We start from the raw sequence: 22,876 nt of genomic DNA on the forward strand, positions 1-22,876 counted from the left end.
CATCACTATAAATTTTTAAGTGGGTAGAAATTCGTTGTGCTTTTATTTCTGCATCAGTCTTAGGTTATAACGCTACAGGACTATCAGCCAAATACTATAAGGGCGATAGCTGATCACAGTAGATTTTAGAAGGTAGGTTATTTGATACAATCCCTCACTGGAAGGTATCTAATACTAAACTTCCGTCGGATTCATGGTTCATTAGTTGTCAGGTGGAATCGCTGTAAGCATTATGTCATGACAGCAACTGAAGTAAAAGTGCAGAGAAGACAAGTTTAACTTCAGCTTCACAAAAAATGTTAATGTAGCTTCTATTTTTACAATGTCAAAAGAAGACATAAAGTGAGTTAACATATCTCATGTTGCTACCAATCACCGAGGGGAGAGAGACAAGAATAGTCAGCAATCTGCACGAGGTGCCATTCCCCGCAAGGCCACATCCCTACGTGGAACAGGGCCGGCAAAAGTGGGTTACAAAGGCATTTAGCAGGGTCTCGGCAGCTTTCGGGTTTCAGTCTGGCTGGGGTTACTGCGGCAGCTCTGGAGTTTGTTAAGCGGTTCAGAAGTCACGGCAGGAGAGTGGAGTATTCCAGTGGATGAGCAAAGAGAATACCTCCTCCCTCTCGTACAGGACCAGCATAACGCCCGGGTAACATTTATACGACATGTAAGGTTTTTTTCTGTGTTAACGGCATTCAGCCATCAGCTTTTGCTGAACCTCAGAAGAAGAGGTGAATTTTCCTTATGCTGTGAAACTCCATCCTACCCAAACCAGTCATGCTGTGATGAACTGCAGGGATCAAGCTGGAGATGGGGAATTCAGAGCTCATAACCGAGCGCTGCAAAACCTACTGGGAGCAGTAATTCCCTGGGCTTGTTTTGGACAGAAAACGGCTTTCATACGGGAATTCTTTTGTGAGATTCATAGTTTAAGATTTGAATTGTTCCTGGAAAGAAAATCAGAAGAAGCTTTGAGGGTGACATGGTTCATAGGGTATGAAGGCAGGCCAGCACTTAAGAGTGAGTCACTAGAGATATTATGCTGGATTGACAGTGCCCTCAGCTACTGCTTTCACAGTGTCAGCATCAGAAGGGCTTTTTTAGTTTATCTGCCTAACTGAAGAAATCTGAAAGGAAATTTAGGAAAGATCAACCCTTAAGTCACCTAATATTTCTTGATGGAAAGCATTTCCTACCAAAATTTGAACTTAAGAACTCAATCTGAGCCAATGCAAAAAAAAATAAAAAAATACTGTCAGCATCTTCAGCAACAGATAGTTACTGTTTGCTCATGGCACTCTTCTCCTTTTCCCCCAGATTTAAATGGCATTTTCATACTACAGACAAGAATTATAGACCTTCCCAGGATTTCAACCTGTTATTTCCCAGCATGGAGGTTGAAAGGCATCCAAGCAACACAGATATTTTAATGTGTTGTTTACACTCATTATTTATAGAATAATAGGAGGACAGTTTTTGGGCAACAGTCTAATGACGTATAAACCAGCTGAAGTACATCTTTTCAAAATGTCCTTTGTTCTCCCTTTAGAAATACAGGCAGGGCTGTGGTGGATTGACAACTGTGCACTGCTGCTTCCGTAAGACAGAGAGAGATGGACAATGAATGTAAAGCGCAGGACAGGTAATGCTGTGCTTTACTTAAGGCCAGTGAAATGAGACTGTGGTGTTGACAATACGCCCGTTATAACATAGCACCGAAGGTGATTTACAAAACCATACAACAGTTCTGTTCCATTTCCTATACACCAGGTGGATTCACAAATTGATGTTACTAGCTCTAGGCTGACATTTTCCTTTTACATGATGGAGAGAGTGTTTTAGTGTTCATAATGATTGTGTTCTTCCAAATAACATAACTGCTAATAGTGCTTTAGTGCAAATCTACTACTTAGCCATTGTGTCATATGATTCAAGCTGCAGAGGCAAAATTTTGGGGTGAAGAACCAGCCACTGCCACAGAAAACACGTAATTTCAAACAGTTTGACCCGCTCTGTTTATTTAATGAGAGAGTGTTAGGTGTGGTAGAACAAGTTGGAAGAGAGAAATACCAGATATAACTGGTACATTATGTCCAAAATAGCTGTAGAAAGAAGGTAGAGTACAGGAATGCAAGCTACTTATTTGGAACACACTAGTTTATTTGTCAAGAGAATTCTCATGCAGAACAGATACCCTGATGTAAATTAGTTATGGAAATTAGATCATAGCTGGAAAAGAATCACATTAACTTGAACCAACAGTTGATACTGATTAAGTTAGGTTTCTTAAATTTGTATTTCTAAAATGAGAGACAGAAAATGCTTATGGGCTAAAACTTTAAAATAAAATTTAATTCTATTCACTAACTACATTACTCAAAGAATTGTACCAGAAAAAATACACTGTGTTTTAAAAGAACAGAAACAAGCGTCTTCTTTGCAGAGCGTTTCATCTGTAGTTTTCCACAATCCCTGTGTAAAGCTGACAGGGCTTTGAAATTGGGAAAATGAGAGCTTTCGGTCCAGAGAAACTGCCTCCATTCTCATTTACTCTGAGTTTGCCCTTTGAGGATCTCCACACCCGGTGGTCAGCTGGAAAACCATTTCTGTTTTCAACCCATGAAAAAAACCAAATGACCCAATATTAAAATTTAGCACACTAAAAGTGATCTTCAAATACTTCTGAGGAATAACATCAAGACTAAACAACTTAATTTAGTTAAATATTTACAATCCCAAAGGGACTAAGAAACATAAAGTGAGTGATGAAATGACAGCCTTCAATGCGAATTGTTCTCTGTCTCATCCTATATTTGGGGGTTTGGGGGGTTGGGGTTTTTTTTTTGTCTCATGCATGGCACTTGTGACTGCACTGCCAGGTTTGGCACATGAACTATTACTTCGAAATCCACTTTTTGATTTTTGTTTCTATACTGTAGTTTGGCATAAGTGAGGAGCAGAACTCTCTATGTGTTCTACAGCTTCCCAGAAACATACAGTAGGAAGCTTTTTGTTAAAATTCCTTGAATAAAATTGCCTAATTTTAACACGGCGTCTTCAGACTAATCCTTTATGTTTAAATTTTACCTGGATATGCTCAGTGTGAAACCAAGCAGAATTTTGAGAAATTGACTGGGTGGATGCAGAGCCATTCTCTGAGGCTCTGCTATGGAGAGCTCCCCGGAGAAAGGCATCACCGATTAGCCTTGATAAATGCTGCCGAGCCTAGAAAACAACACTGACAGCAGGAGGACGTGGCAGCATGTGTAAGACTACTTCTTTCTTTTGCAACAGACACAGAAAAAGAGAAAAGCCCTCTAAATACAAGAAAAAGAGAAGCTCAAGGATTAATTGGGAAGGAAAGATGCAACATATACTAAATACAGGCTGCCAAAGAAGTCATTACCTCACTCCTTGTTTTAAGATATCCGGCCCATTTGTACTTTTGTCTGCATAATTAGTATCCTTAGACATCTTTTTTTTTTTAACTGACTTAGCAATTCTTTTCTTGAGGAAACTGCATTACGATACTTGTGCTAAATAGTGCTTATAAAGAATTAGCATCTAAGTGGTCCACCTCTTTAAGGGCACCCTATTTTTAAGAGGATAGGTCAGGTTTCTATAGGAGGATTGATGAAAAGAAGAGATTTCCCCTCCCCACCAGAGGCACTATCTCTTGTGTGCAGTTGAAACAGAAAAAGTTAAATGAAAAATAACACCAAGAAAATAAATCAACTTACTGTGACTGAATTCTGCTACAGCTGTAATGATAGCAAGCAATCTCATCCTGCTTTATAATTATTAGTTAATTAAACTCAACCCTGTGATAGAGATATTACTCTAATTTACAGATGGTTGAAGTGAGATACAGTTCAGCATCACTTGGAGCATAACTTGGACAGAAACCTAAAATACTACTGCCAGTTTTCTGTCATAACTATTAAGCATGATAATGACCTCTGTATTGAGTAAAGTAGCTGGTAAAAGTTAAATTTCCTAACATTTTATCCAGATTAGACTCTTAACAGGGACTGAGAATGCACACAGATGAAAAGACAGTGAAGAGAAGTATAGATTGAATTTTCTAACAAATGCAAGCTTGCCCAGGTTTTTATTCTAAAAACCAGAAATAGTTGTCAACCATAGAGAAAAAAGTGTACCATTTTGCTCCTCATCTTTAATGAAGAAGGGATCATAAATGTTTAGTCAGCAGAAAATGCGGACTTTCTGATGGCTGTCCTACCGCTGTTCTATTATGTGCTACTTGTAATCCAGCAATATCTATCCAGAAGCCATTCCTAGAACTGGGACGCCCACTTTTCCAGGAATAGTATAAAGACATAAGCAAATACAGAGCTGGTTCTTAGGTATTCGTACTTTAAATAAATATCTAAATAAGATAGAGTGGGCTGGCAGAGAACAACCGACATTTTACATAAAGAGAAGAAATCCGGGCAGAATTCTGAGGAATTCAGAGAGTGGATGACAAAACCGGAACCTTTCCCATGAGCTTGTATAGGTCAAAAGTCGCAAGCCATATACAGTTATGGATTTATAACTTCTTGTGATATCAGCAAATAAATTTAGTCATGGGAATGAGTAAATAAATGTTTCTGTCCCTATAACAAAGCTGAATTATTAGCAGCATGAGTTTACTCAGTTCCTTTTCAAGTGAGTCACAGCTACCTTTTTCCTGAATTCCCAAATGTTGATCATAAACAGTTTACTAATCACAGCAACCATTTCTTGCTAATCCTTTTAATCCCTACAGGCAACTTAGATGAGCAGAAATCTTTCAACTGCATGCGAATAACTGCTTGTAGAAGACACTTCAGATCTCAAATGGTCTCATCTGCCAAGCTATCCAGCAAAATGAAAGAAAAGGGAGACCGTTAGCTCCAAAACATCGTACAGTTTCTGTCTTCCCACAATAAAGCATTAGTAAATTATTCCATAATTCTCATTACTTCCTGAAGAAGATTCTGGTATGGATTCCAGTGATCTGCCCAGTTTACAGATGACTTAGGTGAGTGACAGAGGATCTTCTATTCCCAGCCAAGGAACCTCCTCCCCAGTAACTTACCGCTCTCCCCTTAATCACAGTTTAAAAGATTTACCTATTACTGCAAATAGCCTTTTTTCCAAGTTGTGTACTTGTACTCTCTATATGCAAAATCCAAAGCTGCTCAGCTTTCATTAAAGATTTACTGTAAGATTTTATTAAAACTCTCACTGAACGCTTGCTTTCTGGAGCTGCTTGTGACTCACATGTACAACTGGCTCCAAAACAAATCCTGCTTTTCAGACAATTTCCGATTTCTATGCAGTTTTCAGCCACTAAAAGGGCTTTCTGATATGAGACTTTTCTCTATTCCCTAACTACTCCCCTGCCCAACTAAAATTTCTTTCAATAGCCCTCCTGAGACCAGTGCCTACTCACTACATCCCATTTCCTGAATCCTGAAAGATGGCAACGTAACGAATGTAGACGATTGGAACGCCTGCACTTCACAGGTGATTTACACACAAGAAGCAGGTGATTAATTTCCTTCCTAGAACAAGATGAAAAATGAACCAACATTGCATGATACTTCATTCCTCTGTATTTATTGAGATATTCTCTCCCACTAACAAAAAATGTACCATCATCTCTAATGCTAAATGATAAGTACTTGTGCCTCCAATAGGTTCTCTGGTTTTAAATTCAACTGGAAGTCTCATAGGAGCAACCATATTTTACTTGTAAAAGAAGATTACCATTATAAAAATTATCATCATGAAAAAATATGTTCTACTGGGTAGGACAGCTACTTAATAAAACATAAGTCTTAACACAAGATGTATCAAATCATCTGAAAAGGGATTCAGACTATTAAATTTCTAATTCTTATCTGTTTATATTCTCAGATAAATACAGAGCATTGTAGTTAAACAGTTTATATGCATGCAGGTGGCCATTTATGAAAAACTAATGTTTCTTTTACATACTATGCATTGCCTATTTCTTCACGGTAAAGTTAATTTAATGAATGAAATGGGGTGCATTCAGTTGCTACCGGGATTGGCATTTGTTAAAGGCACAGCTCTTTCTGTAAAGAATGCAGTAACTCTGCAGACCCTGGGAATGCCAGAAAAGAGAGAAGATATTACTTAAATAAAAAATGTGATTCACGTTCTTTGAGACATTAAAAATGCCTCCCACATGCACGTAATTATTTGGGATCACTTTATAGGTATTTGGTGCTAAAAGCTGGTCAAACAGCCAGAATATCCATATATGTTCCCTTTTAAAATCAGTTGCAGAACATCATGAAATTAATGCTAACAAAGGCAGACACTAATACTGACCTAAACAATCATAACTAAAATTATTAGGGTGTGTGTGTGTGTGGTGGGGTCTTTTAAGGAAACAATTTTTATGAAAATCTAGAAATGTGCCAAAATTCTCCAGTCGTCTCTCAAGCTTGTTTGGGCAGAGGCCCTTAACCCAGCAGTCCACAGCAAGCAGTGTGACAAGACATTAATATGCAGTGCCATAGGGTGGCTCAGCACTCATACATTCATAAATAATTTGAAAAACATACGGTGGGGAGTACAGAACTCCAAGGGAGATTATTGTTGGAGAGCCTGTTATGTGCTCCCATCTCTGCAGAGATCACTGCCGGCTTTCCTCTTCTTTTAAATAACAGAAGCCTCGCTGAAGAATAAACCCAGATTTTCTGTATTCTTTCAGCTAAGAAAAATACACTTTAAACCCCCTGAAAACTCTGGGCTGTGTATATATATCTTTTAATAACGTTTATGTAACAGCAGGGTGTATTAGCTGACAGCGAGTCGCTAACACCCTGCCTCTAAATCGGTGCCTGTGTCGGGAGGGCAGTTCGTTATTGTCAGCGGCTGTCAAATTCAGCTCCCAGCAACTGATAGGTCACAGTTCAGGATCCCAATAATGTGGCAGCTTTTTATATGTCGGTGTACCAGATGGGGTTATTTTCTCACAAAGGTTATTGTTTATTCACTATAAAAATAATTCAGAAATAAAATAAAAAATGCAAACCTGTGATGCAACCACCTACAAACTCACTCAGAAGAGCCCCAAATTATAAGATGGGTCAACAAGTAAATGTAACAGTGACAAAACTTTTAACGCACATCAGGAGGAAGAAAATTCAGTGCAAAAAGCATAGATTAAAAATAGCAAAACCTACTTAACTATGCCTAAAAGCAAAATCTCGAAGCTGGTCTAACCTATGAAAGGGTCATGAATCCAGTGATTTCAGAAAAAAGCAATTCAAGACAGTTCCTGTAAAAAGAAAACTACCAAGTTGATTTACTGCAAGTGCAATAAATTATTAATATGCAATGCAACTCTCAAGCTAGTAGCTATAAAATAACCCCTTGATATTTAAGAATCGCAACACAAATGAGCACTGAATGTGGCATATTGACTAGCTCTGGGAAGATGGCAAGTTTTGGCAAAGTACACCAATATAAAATTCCCGCTTATTTGTGAAAAAGCGTTGCAGAATCTCTAGCATTCACACAGAAAGGGAAGTATGTCTACCTTTAAGCACCCAGATTGAAGATCTGACCTAGTAAACCGGAATTAAGTATGTTTACATATAGGACTGAATCATTCCCACCATTAGTTCAATTCAAAACATGCCAAAGTACTTAGATATTTTAGATAATCTGACTGAACCACTGGCCAACTCCATCTGGCAGTACTCTGCCTTGCCTCTTTCCTAGTATTCACTGGGAAAAAAAATCCCAGTACTATTTACAATATTTTACCGGAAAAACACTTAGTAAGTGAGGGTGTACTGCGGCCTTTTTTGGAAACAAAAAAGCAATTACGCAGAAGTAAAGACAATTGCAATGTACTAAACAGCGTCCTCCAAACGACCATATATCTTGCAGTCGTCATTAAGCACGCTGCATCCTCCATCAGCTTTCCTGGCTGGAACTGGGGTGGTTGAGTTGCCCATCGAAGGTATTTGCAAGGTGCCAACCAGAGTGGCGTGCCTGCATTTAGCAGCACAAATGTTTAGCGTGCAATCAAGGCTGGCTATGAAAGAATCAGCAGGAACTAATTAATATCCAAAACAGGATGCAGAGCAGAGATACTGAGGAATTCAGCTGAAGGAGTTCAACACCTACAGGGTAATTCCTTTGAAAAAGATGCAGGCAAAGGCTCAAACCAAACAGCCAGTCATTGATTATTTTTCCTGCTGTTCCTAAACCTCCTGGACATTTAATTCACCTCCTGGACATTTAATTCACCTCCTTTCCCAAAGCTAAAGGCAGTGGTATGATGCTTGGCAGCTCTGGGAACGGTATATTCTAACAAAGGTTTTGTCAGTAAATATTTTAGAAGCAATGCCATACTGGGAGAAAAGGAGTTCAAGATTTTTGGACAGCAATATGTCTATGAACTAACTGACAATTGCTAATTTTCTTTTCAGTTAAACATGCACAAAAGGTATCTGAAACTTTACCTGGTCTGGGCTTAGTCTGTACAGTATTTTTTATTTAAAAAAAAACACCAAAAAACCCAAAAAAAACCCCAACCCCCCCAGCTTATTCTCAGAGCAACTGTCATTTTTATTTAAAGACATTTTCTGAAAGCTTGGAAATGCTGACAAGCCTCAACTAAAACAGCAGCACCATAATTGTTATATACATAACAAGGTTATAGTAAACATTTTTCTTGTTGTCCAGAAACCTACTTAACTGTGGGATGGGAATGTTTTATTTATAAACACAAAAGTAACAGCATTTGCCAAGTACACTCACAGCAAAAAGAGCTTATGAAGAAAACCTACAAAATATTGTAATAATTTTACCATATTCATATCTCAGACAAGACCTTTTCAAATAAAATTGTAAACTAAAAGAATACCTATTTGTATAATTGTTTTATAGTGGCTCGGTACAACAAAGACTTGTGACAAACACTTGTGCCTCTAAAAGCATTCTAAACCTGCTGAATCATGAGAAAATAAGTACATGTTTTTTGTGAAATTATGTGCATTATGGCAGAAAGTTTAAGACATATTTAAGAACCTTGCTGAAAAGTCGCCTAGAATAATGCAAATACTAAATTAAAAGTCGCCTAGAATAATGCAAATACTAAATTTTGTCACCTGGATGATTTTCAGATTAGTTCTTTCTCATGATACAATTACTTTTAGAACCTGCATCACCATCTTTGAAATGCCTCGCTAGTTAGTGAAATCACCTTTCTGTTAATGACAGTACCTTGGACAAATTTACCCCTCCTACGTCGACAGGAAGCTATTTGAAAAGTTAAGCTACAATTAAGTATCACTTGGGATCTGTTCTGATCCTTTCTAACTAAATTTTATCATGCTTCTCCTTTTCAATGCATTTTACAAGGTTTGACAGGAAAATATGGAGGTATTCGGGTTTAGAAAAAACAAAGCCGTGAATGAATACAGTGCCAGGATGGAAGTTTGCTGGTTCTATAAGCTGCGAAAATTCAGTATGATGGTCTGATTTCCTTTATGTTGACTGCAAGGGGTATGGTCTCATTCCCCAAAGAAGTGCAGAGGTAGAAGGAACATCCTTTTGGTGTGGAATAGGCTCTAGCCCCTCAACTGAGCAACGCTGAAGAATTACACAACACTCAACACCCACAGGTTCCCAATCACTACTTCAAGAAACCAAGGCAGAAGTTGAGATGGTCTAAGAAATCTCCTACTTTGTCCTGCTCTAACTTTGCCCTTGAATTTAATTCGATTTTGCAACACCAAACAGGCAACGATAAAAGCATTGTACCCTCTCTGTGTTTCATAGCGTGGGCACTGAATTCAGTTTCTTGCAGTACCAATTTGAAAGATGTATCAGTGTACATCTAATGTGATGTATTAAGATTTGTTGCCTTTAATTTTTCTTCACTGAAGAAGCAGTGTTGGTCACCTGTGATGACACACTCTCCTGAGGTAAAAGCTTCTGATAATATCTGTTTTACAACTGTCTTCTACTCCATTTCCTATGTTATATCATACTTATTTTGGTTCTAGTTACTATAGCACATATTCAAAATTTCCTTAATTTTTGAGCCATAAAAAATCGGGACCTTCTTTTAGAATTTAATTTGTTTTACAGACTTGCCTCTACCTATAAAAAAACCCATGAACAAAATTTTCTGTTATTCTTTCCCTTACTTCACTTCTGTCCATCCCAATTCCTGCCCTGTGCTTTCCCTTGGAGTAAATACACTGCAATCTGATTGGCAAAGAACATTTTTTGCATATTTGCCTCCAACAGAAAGGAGAAATCAACAATAAAGTTCACTACCAACTTTACACTTCGGACATCAGATACAATAATTATCAGCTGACCCCAGCTAAAAAAGAAAGCACATACAGAACAAATATAACATGCTGTAAAATACAAATTCTTATGCAGATCCTCAGCGATAAACTCCACTCTCTGATACAGCGCAAGGAAGTTCTGCTGGAGTTAAACAACCTGCCACATGTCTATTTAGGGGGGCAAAACAGTCCTGGAACTTGCAAAATACATTTTCCAGATTTTTTTCTGCAACTTCAGACTTGGAATGGGTCAGTGGGGGTGCGTGGGGGTGTGCGCGTGCTCATGAAAGTTTAAAGTATTTCTTCTGTTGATGACGGCTAACCTCCTGAACAGCTAGCTATCCCACTGGGCTGCCTTCTACATGAAAAACTGACATTACAGTGATTTTCTAAATAATATTCCTGAGTTTTTAAAGCTATTACTACAGCTTTCATTTTTCTATTTGTTTTTATGAACGCCAGTTTATCGAGTTTCTTGATTCAAGGACATGTTGAATGAAATCCTCACACTTCTGAAGGGAAATACTCCACCACTGGCTTTCATACACAAAGATTTGACCAAGGTACATAAACCCACAGTGTATATTGTACATTTACAAAACCTGCAAACTTCCCAAATTAATTGTTACCTATTACTTCCAGTTTGTCACCAGTGACTTCAGCTTTCAGATAAATCCTTCCTCTTTTCTCTGTGTGATCCATGCCACAGAGGCTTGGGACGTTTATTACACATTGCTTGTGGACATTCATATCACAGGCTGTGGATATAAAAATGGTTCAGACAGCTATGAGAAGCTAATAATATGATTACACTGCAAACACTGAGCAAAGTGAAAGTTAAGATTACAATGCTTAACTGTTGGCAAGACTTTCAGATTACAGGTGGATGTTTTTCAACTGAAAGACATGGCTAGTTTCTACCTTACAATACATTTTGTACACAGTGAATGAAATGGAGGATAAGATAATCTCCTTCAGAAACACAAAGGTATCATTAATGAAGTGTGAGGATAAAAAAGTGAAAATGGAGTAAAAAGACTTGTTGGGTATATGGCTAAGAAAACAGAGCATTCGTACCAGCATTAGCAATGAAGGGAATTAGGTTTAAATTGATTATTAGATTTTTCTAGCAGGAGTCTTTCAAGACAAATGAAATACAAGGAAAATATTGGACCTTGGCTACCAACTGAACTGAAATTTCAATCTTCAACAGTGCATTCAACTGCCCAGTCCAAAAAGAGGCTTTCTCAAAACTGCCATGGCAAAAGCTCTTCAGCCACAAATTGAATACACCATGTTCTCAGCAGCAGAGGTGATTTTCATTAGTATATTATTATAGTACTGAAATATCCACTTGAAATATAACAGTACTATAAATAGCTGACATTTGAAATGGTATTTTCCACTGAAAAGAAGTAAGAAGCTGTTACCCAGTGTTTCCGCTTACTTTCCAAAATACCCTTGTGGTAATATAGAAAAACTTCACTTACTGTCACATTTCATCCCTTGGTGCAGAAGCCCATAAAGCAGTGACCCACAATGGTCACAAAAGGTTGGGCTCCCATATGTGTGGATCTTAAATTTGTGCTTGCTTCTGGGATCCTGGAGGAAAAAACAGAAAGAGATTCTCAAGTCATAAAAAATAAAATTGACACACCTTTAATATATTACTTCAAATACCAAAAACTTTCCAGCTCTGCAGCTTATGTTATGGAAAAATGTATTCCAGCACGTAGCTTATTCACAGCCCTTATAGTGACTGGAACCTACACTGGTGCAGGTACATGGGCCTTGTTCCTAGTTTTCCTTTGTTTTGGTGTTGCAAGAAAGACTATGCCAGCTCAGAGAACACAGTCTTGTTCCTGTGATTCATCTACACTAAAACTTCCATTTACTGACTGTACCTATACATAAAGTATAGTGACGGCATCCAGCCTGCGGCTAAAGTGTCATATACTGTCTGCTTGTTTACAGTCTGTTATCATCACCATTCTGAGATGATGACACGAAATATAGCAGGAGAGGAGGGAAGTAACTGTTAAGGGACTAATCTGAAACACAGTCAAATGACTGTAAAATCAGGATCTTAAAGATGGGATCATCTTGGAATGTTGCAAATTTACAATCTATATTATTTTAAATGAAAGTGAACAAATTCTAAATTGGCACATAGTAAATATTTTTGACTGCTATTCCCATCTGATTTTCCAACAGAGAAACTTATAGTGAGGACATTTTAAGGCCACCAGCAGCTTGGAAATGGTTTCTAATTTAGGACCAGTGAAAGGGAATACACCCAAATCACTTAAATGTATGACACATCCAAATACATTTGCTGTTCTCTAGGGGTAGAGGTGTCCTTTGGAAAACCAAGAACATTTATATAAAAGGACGAAATCACATCTTCGATATGTTCACCCACGTCAGGCTCATTCCACATATACAAAGCCCCAGTCCCAACACTTGGAGATGTGCATTGCCAAAATAGTGTGCTAGCCTTATACTTCTATGCATATCATCTATATTTTGATATCCTTTATGATCACTTCCAGCCCCAACTGCATTTTAGTCAAAACTATCACTGCACAATCTTGATCAGAAGTTGAGAAGAGCAGTAATTCTTCTTCATTAAAAAATACATTGGGGTTTGAAATCAATTCTTGCTAACATTCTTTACGGAAAGACCATGGAAATTATAAAATGTCAAGTCTTTCATGCATTAAAACATCCTTAACAAAAATAAACTACAAAATGAGACATCAAAACATTTTCCTTCTGTTTACATTTTATATTAATATACCTTTATATTAGATAAGAATTATTAAATTATTTTAAAAAAATAAACTAACTTTTCAACTTGCATCTGCCAATAAAAGCTGTCCAAAAAATCAAGAGCAAACACAGCATGTTATACAAGATGGAAAACCTGCTAGCTCTTTGTTAAAAAATAAATGATTCCTCTAGTATAAGTGCTTTCTCAAGAACTTCAGGGACTTCTAATAGTAATTATCATAAAAATACAACTATGAGAAGGCAAAATCTTGCCTTCAAAATTTAATATTTTGCCATGCCATGCTTTGGTAAGCATTCTTTGTGTGAATTGTTTTTGGTACCGAGTCTAAGTTTTATGATGAAACTATAACCACCAGTTTTCACTGCACAGATAGAAATCATATAGTATCCAGGATAACAAGTAAAGCCTTTACATTAAGAATTCAAATTGAGACTATTTCAATAGTTCTGTTTGTTATACAGCCTAAGATATGAAATGCAAACTGCTAACAACCATATTTATTTTGTAAACACAGTTAATCTAAATGGAATGTCATTTAATGCTCCAGAGAACATCTGTTTCGTTATTTATTAAAGATACAGCAAACGGGTCTTGTGGTGCAGGGTCATGGGAACATTGCTTTACTGAAGGGTTATCTGATGGATCGACTCTGACTATATGCCTCCCAAGCAATTTCAAACACATTTTCCAAGCTAATTCTTCCTTAAATTGTTTTGTTTTGAAGACATAAGGGGACTTGTTGACTTATAAATATATACACTTAAACATTACTTTGGTAAGCACATCTGTTACTGAGAAGGACAAACCCCACAGCTTCTAAGAATGACACTGAATAAACAGATTTTTGAAGTTGTATTTAACATCTGACATAAGTGGTATTTATGAGTATAAAGTAATGATAGAGAGGGGAAAGAACTATGGAAAATTATTATAGTGAAAGTCTACTAAATACATTGAACCGGTGTATTATGCTTAAATTACATAAAAACCACTACCAAATAATTCTATTCGAATCAGTGGAATATACATGGTAATTAAGTTAAGCAGGGGTGTGTATGTGGCTTAAAAATGTTGTGACATGTTAGGACAATTGTACTGCGCTCACTACAAAGCAGCCTGCGCCTAACTGTACGTAAGTACAAAATACCAGCAAAAGCTTTCTTATAAAACAATGAAATACAACCAGTCACTTGAATAAATAAATCAAGTTGGATCAAACTTTGGACTTGGCCCTGCGTGACTCAACGTATATAATTTGAATCATCATTTGCTTTCTATAATAAATGTGAGTTTTTTAACATTGTGTGAAAATGCCTACTGTATGATGTTTAAAATGAATAATTCAATACGAATTAATTTTTTTAAAGAGCAGCAAGTATGTTCTGACTATTATTAGTTATTATTCTATATGTACATATGAAGTCACTTATTCCAGGCAGAGCATATAAAAAGAGGACAAAGGAAAACAGTACCAAAACTACACCTCAAATGGAAACTTTGCAGGTAGGAAATCTCTCCTTTATAATCCCTTTGACAGAACTAAATAGAAGAACCTATAACATATTTAAAAGCTAATAAACAAGAGAGTGCACTCTTCATCGGTATTTAATTCTATTTTCTGTATCAGTCCTATGCCTTTTTTTATTTTTGGTAAACTGAAGTATATAAAACATTGTTATTTTGCAAGCTAGTCTTAGAACATATAGAGAAAGCCAGGAGATCTCTATACACCCATATTAGATGATAAAAGCTTTTTATCTTATTCCCTATATTAACACAGGCTTCTCATGCACTTAGAACTACCCTTGAATCTATAGTTTACACTTTAATTATAAGTAACTGTATTAGTAATAGTTACTACATTGCCAGTACTAATTACTTATATTATTAACAGCAATTAACTCCATAGTTGTTAACACAGTTTAATACTTCCCAATGTTAAATATGCATTAAGTGACTTATACGCATTATTGAGGAAATAGCATCGTCTTTAGTATTTTTCAGCTAGAGGTAAACTACTGAGTTAGACGTAAGCCCCTGTAAATTTTCTTCAAATATCCCCTTTTAATCAATGTAAACTTTCAATAATTCCCAAAGCATAGCTGGCAGTCATATTTCATAGTAAACACAGGGAGCCAAGCCAGGATATGACAGATGAACTGCCAAATAATGGCTGCTATTTGCAAGAGAATTGAACTTTGCACTAAACTTGGCATAGATTAATTGTGAAACTCTAAAGGGAAAACCCACTTCTGTTTCCAAAATCCATCAAAATTATGAAGAGGGAAAGTGGCAATGGGAAAGCACTTGTTAAGCGGTGATGAATGATACGGTCTATTAAAATTCATGTTATTTTCATGCTAAAAAGTGAATTCTCTGCTATTATTAAGACAACCCCCCATTTTTGTAAGTACAACTGAATGCAATATAGTATAATTAAATGGGAGAGGAAACTCTGGGCAATCAATATCACAGACATTTAAATATTTGTCTTTGAAAAACCTTTAAATTGGCAGAAATCTAGCCAGTGCTCTGCAATTCAACCGCAGTACAATAGACTGGAGTTTCAGAGCCTGTAATGACATACACGGGTGCAGCATCCCTATAAAGATGAATAGCAACCTGGCATCTACACCCCATAAAGCTCTGACAAAATCAAAATATTATTGCGTAGTCTCAAAGCTCAGACACGCTTATACAGAGATAGGCAGCCACCGAACCGCGCTGACCAGGACACGTGTGTTCTACACAGACTTGCACTATGTGGACCTGTTGAAAAAACCCACAAAACGGAGCTGAAACCTTTAAAAAATAAATACATGAGTTTGCAGGAGTGACTTGCCCGAACAGACAGCTTTGGCTCAGCTAAAAGGGGTTCGGATTTGCGCCGAAGCCTGGCTGGGAGACAGGCAGGAACCCAGCCACGCTCCAGCAGAGGGAAGCAGAAGAACACGGAGGCATCTCACCAAAACCACACTTTCTCAATCAATGCACTGCCATTGAACTACATTTTTGCCCCCCCTGCAGCAGTATTGCCACCATCCCTGCCTTCTTTCTTTGTTTAGCACAAATGAATCCATTTCCAGCAATGGAAAGCACCCCCCTGCGAGAAATCATTCCATAATTTTCCTGGATCAAAGAGAGGGGTGTGCAATAATTGAAAGCGCACGGTTAACCAGCAGCACGTGTCAAACTGTGCTTTAACACATTACAAAACAGCTTATGAGCACTATATTTCTGAATTCTTTCTAAAAGCTCCCTTTTGATTAGAATTTATTCCCCTTGATAGCAACACTGAACCAACTATAATTTTGCAGGCATGAAATCATCACATTGCTTTCAAGTATAAAATATACAAAACCCACTTCGTGTGAGGTTGCATCAGTGGAAATTTTATATACAAAGCAGCATCGTATTATTAGTTGTTAAAGCCTTTTCATAGTATGCATCTTGATAGTATGAATAACTGTGTAACTAGTATCAATAACCAGAACCATGTATCTAAGACCAAAACCTCTGAAACTATACCCATATTGTCTTTAATTCGGCATCTTCTAGGTTACACAGCAAGAACTGGTGAGATTTTTGGATGGAATTTAAATCAACACTGCAAGCAGATCTGTCAGTGCCAGAGTCTGTACTAGTGATCAAGGCTGGAGGAAAAAATGACTGTTGTCAGTCATTAATACCAGCACACATACGTTAACAAGGTGTTAGGCAGGATATAAGATTAATTCTTTTTTTTAAAATGGCCTACGGCTGGTGAAAGGTTTTTTTTCCGTATCTGAACTGCTATTTTTGTGATCATTAAGAAGCAGAAAATGCAAAAATGCGAGTGTAAAAATATTTTGGGAGAAACGGAAAATTGTATTTTCCATTACAAAAATAACTTAAAGGAGTTCTGCAGCAGATGACCCATAAGGTCCTAAGGTTGCATCAGGGCTTACAACAACAAAGAACAATTTTGTGTAAATAAATGCAAATGTACCCACTTTTCTGTTTCCTACCTCCATGACAGAGCCACAGGATTGTTTTTCATCCCCAACAAAACACTTACAAATTATATATTTACTAGTTTAAAAGGTGAAAAGGAAAAATAAGCTTAAAACATCCCAAATTACTTCACTTAAACAAAAGAAAAAAATAATTCCTGAACCTCAGTGGCGTAAATTGTGGTACTAACTGTTCAAATGTCTACTGAAAACAGAAGGGGAGACAATACATTAAATATATGCAAAACCACATACAAATTGTGATAAGAGATCACCGGTCCTCTTTACCAATAGAAAAGCCCGAGAAGACTGGCAAGTCTATTTTCCTCACATTAATACACAACCTTTGAACATTTCCAACTGCGATAGAAACACTGAATCCTACATCTTTCTTTGTCCCCTTCCAAAAGTCTTTAAAGTATGGATCGTAAGGAACGCTGCTCTAACAGATCAATGAAACCATTGCAATTTGTACCGCATATATTTTACTTAAAACAGCTTTAACTTCCCCAAGCGAATACCAAGTTAATAAAACATATTTAAGAAGAATCTAGCATGTTTTTCTCTGTACGGAGCCAAATCCCACATTCATCCCACGCTGTCCTCAGGCAAACTTCCATTTCATATATGAAAGTCTTCAGACTCCAGCTTTTCTAAACACCTTCCAAACAGCGACTACAATATCTAAGACCCCATTCAGATGCCATGTCTGCTTGAGTGACTTTCTTCTGTTCATTATTTATTTTCCTATTGAGATAACAAAAATATTGATTGGTGATTTCCATGGCATCTTAATTTGAGAAAACATCTTCAACCTCGAGGAGCTGCGAAAGCCAAGAAGCCAGATGCCTCTACTGGAAATAACTTCCAGGGCTTAAAATATGGCTTCTATGATCAAAGCCCAGAAGCAAGAAACGGCAAAAAGTCATTGTTTAACTGGTCACCAGCTTTGTTCTTCCCTGACCAAATGAGGCTGTGTACATGGGAAAGCAAAGAGAATCTGAGACTCTTGGGAATTATTAAGATCATATCACTTTTTATTACAAAATATACAAATGCTTAAAGTTTGTTTGCTATTTCCCCTCTCAGAGCTGCAGAGTAGAGAAGTTTTGTTGCTTTCAGAAAAGTACAGTAAAAGATAAGACTTCTACTGCCTGAAGAATCAAAAATATCAGAGAAGTGCTGAGGCTGGCAGGGACCTCTGGAGACCACGGAGCCCAATCCCTGGCTCAAAGCAGGGCCAGCTACGGATCAGCTGGGATTTGTAGCGGTTCATGGGGTTACTCCTCCCCAGCTGCAAGACTCCGTAGACCTCCAAATCTACCTGTCAAACACCCCCAAAAAAATCTTCCACAGGTTGACATCTAGCCACCAAGAGCGCCTTCCTGCAATGGAGGAGGAGAGGAATGACATAACCATGCTTTCTTACTTGGTAAGAAATTGTACACTAACTCTTTCCGGCAATCCTACCTCCAGGCAGAATTTGGAGTTTCACTGTTGGGAGTGACTCGAAGGAATAACTCAGAGAAAGCACTCATTCCACTGGCATCTGCACCATGGGAAATCATGTGCACGCCTTAGTAGGTGTTAAGAGCATATACAGAGTTGCATTCAACTCTACAATAACAAAGGTGGTAATGGGATAAGAAAACAAAGACTAAGCAAAAATCCAGGTAATAAAACCTATGTAAATTAGTCTTTAAGACTGCAAAACAAGGACACAATGGAGAGAAGAGGCAGGCTCTTTTGGTGGCGGATTTCAGAGATAACAGAGGTAAGGAGAGCCCTGAGCTTATGCATACACACAGCAGAGCGCTGTGCAAACACTGCTGTGCTGCTTGCAGACCCACGCAAGCACATTTGGAAGCAGCTGCAGTATGGCAAATTCAAAATAGAGCCAATTCATCCGTGGGTTCAAGGGTTGGAATTACATTCAGAAATGAGGACTGATTCCCAAGTTCTGTAGAAGAAAAGTCTTTCATGATAATAAAAGACATCCCAGTCAAAAATAACAACAAAAATCTCTTTTCCCATCACTGTTACTAAGACCACTTCTATTCTTTAGTACTCTGAAGTGAGTTAAGAAAGTACACAAACAGGAAAAAAAATAAAATTAGTTAATGTCGACAATTATCAATCAACTATTTCCTTCTCTATACTTGTATCGAGGAGGACAACTTGGGCACAGTTCAAAAATGATTCAAAGGCAGATTTTTCAGTCTCCTCCTGGAATTAACACTAAATTATTATTTTTAATTAAAAGAAACAGGTGGTCATTGAATCAACTGATTTTGATTGCTGCCTTTTGTTCATGTTCTTCTTGTATAGAATAGTACTGATTGAGTTGGCAAATGGAGAAAGAAGATCTGCATGACTGTATTCACAGGGATTTGTAATTTCCTAATTACATAAAGACAGTTAAATTTGGAAGGGACTTGGTGTTTACCGGCTATTTTTTCTTCATTCTTTTTTAATGAAGAAACTGCAGTATAATTACAGAAAGTGCATAAACAAAAGATCCTGTCAGAAACTGATTCATGACTAGGAAGAAATGGAGCAAGATTTTGTTTCAGACACAACTCAACATAATGCTACAGTCTATATAAATCATTTCAATAAAGATGGAAACCACAAATCTGAATTCAAAAGGAGTACTAGAAAGACAGAGGCACAGCTGTATATGCCTTGCTTAAAAGCCTAATTTATTAGTTTTATTGTTTAGTCAATTTATTTGTTGAACACATACACTTTTCAACACAGAGTATCCTTTACACCTTGAATACATTTTACAATATATAGTCTAACATTGATCAGATGGAAGAAGTAAATTTAAACAAATTCCCACTGTATAAGAAGGTATTGCTACTTCTTGATAGGTACAATATGCTGAATTGTTTAATATTAGAAGTTACAGTGTAGCTGCTACGCCTTCCAATGGAGCTGACAGGTGGCTAGGTGTAGCGCATCATTAATGTGATAAAGGACAACAAGGTAATGTTGTCATTGTCATTGCACTGTGGAACATCAGGTTGCATGACATTATTTTACATTAATATATTTGTGTACGATAACTTCTCATCAGTTTTTAAAAATTTCATTATTGGCCAACTTGCTCATGCTAGAGATCATATAACTTAATTCCCCCCCCCCCCCCCCCCCCACTTCTCCTTAGCTGGAGCTCATACTATCCTTCCTTCATTCACTTAAACAGAAGATGAAATGAGATAAAGGCTGAAAACTGACCTCACCTGAAATGCCCTGGTTTCTCTGTAAAAGCAGTGATCCTGTGTGCAGAGGTATCAGGTCAAACAATTTGACATCTGTCGTAGCTTGAACGCTATTCATACGGGAAAGACGTACACATTTATCCAAGAATACAGGGAATAATGGGAATGACTCCAAAGACCCTTTCAGAAGCTATTGCAGTCAGAAGTTCCTAGCTAGCATGTTAAGACTTAAGAAAGTGTCTTTGTGACCCCAAACTTCTTGACTGCTGACAACAGCAAAAATGAAACAAACTCAAGATTTTATTTATAAAGCCAAACCCGCCCTCAGTTAGTTCCACCTAATGTGGTTTGAACAAAGGTCTTTACAACTATTAAGTGATAGATTTGAGCACATAAACATGAGTTGATTTGCCCAAAAATCTCAGAGTAAAGTAGCAGCGGTGCTATGAACGTAGGTAATGAATGCAGCTTGCTAAGCTACTGCTCTTGCCTCTGAGCTACTTCAGTATTCGAGACCCTGAAGAAAAACTGGTTTACATTTCCCACTCCTCCTCACATTGCAGAACACTGTTTTCCCCTCTAAAATGGTGAATGCTACCAGAAGAACCCACCAATTTATAAACGCACACCTTACACCTCCTCACCAAACCCTCACCCACTTATTTACATAGCACCTTGTCTCCTTCCCACCTCCCACGGCAGCATCTGTATATTTCAGTATACTTCCAAGTGAAGACATTTATATGTCTGCATGTCTTGCTACCAAACAGGAAGATGTAATATCCATATACATCAACATATGGTTCAAAGTCTAAAGCCAACCCCACTAACTTCTGTACAGATTTGTTTGTGGAAACTGAGTACTGCAGGAGGGTGTTTCCTGAACAGTGAAAAGGAATTCCAGAGGGAATTTGGTCTGTCCCAGGGTATTACACACCCTAGAGCTCTGCATCTCTCTTTTACCTTTACTTCAGGTTAAGTACTGGCACATACATCTTCTCCCCCCCCCCCCACAACCCCCCTTTCCTTCTCCTTCTTCTTTTTTTCCTTTTTTTTTTTTTTTTGAAAAAACTTCACTGGAATCTTGCATTGATGTTTCAACAGCAGACTTTTTATAAATGGTACATTGATCTTCCTGGAAGAAGAGAGGACTCTGTCTTCCTGGAGAAAGGGATCTAAGAGGAACTGTTCAGGAAAATCAGACTACACAGGGAGCAATTACAACCATCTAAGGTTTTTAGAGATAACAGGCATGCATTATTTTAAAAAGTTTCTCCTCCAAATACTTTATCCTTACTTTTAATACTAAATAGTTTTAAGAGGGCTGTTTTGATCATCAGGGAAGATATTCACACCATTAACTTCAGGCATCTTTAGAGTAAAAGATTCCTCTCTCATGTGCTCTCAGTTGTCCTTTGGAAGAGGTATCTGTACTCTCTACTGAGTTTATGAGGTATTTAATTTAAATGTTAACTTCTATGTGTCCCTCTCCTCACAGATCCCTAAATCACAAATACCAAAATCAATTCAGACACAAAATACTCCAATCCAGGACTTGATCTATGGAATAGCACTCCAGAAATGATGGCAGAGTGAAGCTCAACAGCTGTTGAAAAGCACATACAGGAGTAAAATCAGAGTTGCAAAGACAACTTGCAGCCATGACAAATGCCACAGTGCAAGAACTTTCTATTTGTCATCACTTTATCCAGTTCCTTATGTCACAGCTCAACAGCTCATTTAAATACAAGGTCAACAATATACTTGCATTTCTGTAATTTGTAAAGACAGACCTTATATTCCTTTTTCTAAAACCTACGTTTAAAAAAAATCACATACGTGCTAATAAATATATTTTTAAATTTCCTGCCCGTTACAAAATTACGCATCTGTTTCTTTTGGTATAATGGGAAAACTGTGCTGATCGTGCACAAAATCAGAAACAGTGATTTTTGAAAAGCCTGAGAAGTTTTTGGTTCAAAATCAGTCAGAATTTCATGACTCGGCAGCTCCCTCATACAAGAACTTGTGGGGTGTCCTACTGCTCCTCATTTGACAAATTTCATTAGAGAGAGACACGAATTTGAAACACCCGAGCAAATTGTCTTCAAAGTTACTCACTGAATAATTCATTTTTGCCTGATATATTATACATTGGTTAACCACCGAAAAAAAGGCAGGAAGGAGGGTAAAATATGCATAATTTAAACATATCTTCTCATTTTTGTTCTTCATCTCGGCTCTGTCTTTTCAGAAGTATGGAAATTAGTACCTATAAACTAGGCAGACATTTCACAACATGGGCAGAATTTTGTTCTCCAGAGACAAAAATCCCACGGAATGATTGTACATACAAATTCCATTAACTATTAAAGGATTTGATTTAAACATGTTTATCTCAAAATCTACACCTCAACGTGAAAAATGCTGCTTTCAAGAAATCATAGCCAGAATGATATCATGGTAGATACTAAGGCACAGAGTCCTTGAACGGTCTTTTACATTGTATAACCACTGAAACAC

At 37.4% G+C, this 22,876-nt stretch overlaps 1 protein-coding gene across 2 annotated transcripts in view; it reads right to left on the minus strand.

The window, feature by feature from the left end:
- The window catches only part of PRKCA (protein kinase C alpha), a 161,371-nt gene that overhangs the window by 49,602 nt on the left and 88,893 nt on the right, over positions 1–22,876 (minus strand). For both annotated transcript variants that reach the window (XM_049811642.1, XM_049811641.1), the window contains exons 4-5: positions 11,831–11,942; positions 10,970–11,098 (exon numbers count right to left, since the gene is read on the minus strand). In XM_049811642.1, coding sequence (XP_049667599.1) covers positions 10,970–11,098; positions 11,831–11,942 — 241 coding nt within the window. The remainder of the gene's footprint in view (positions 1–10,969; positions 11,099–11,830; positions 11,943–22,876) is intronic.

Source organism: Accipiter gentilis, chromosome 10, assembly GCF_929443795.1.
Source record: "Accipiter gentilis chromosome 10, bAccGen1.1, whole genome shotgun sequence".
NCBI classification, from domain to species: domain Eukaryota; kingdom Metazoa; phylum Chordata; class Aves; order Accipitriformes; family Accipitridae; genus Astur; species Astur gentilis.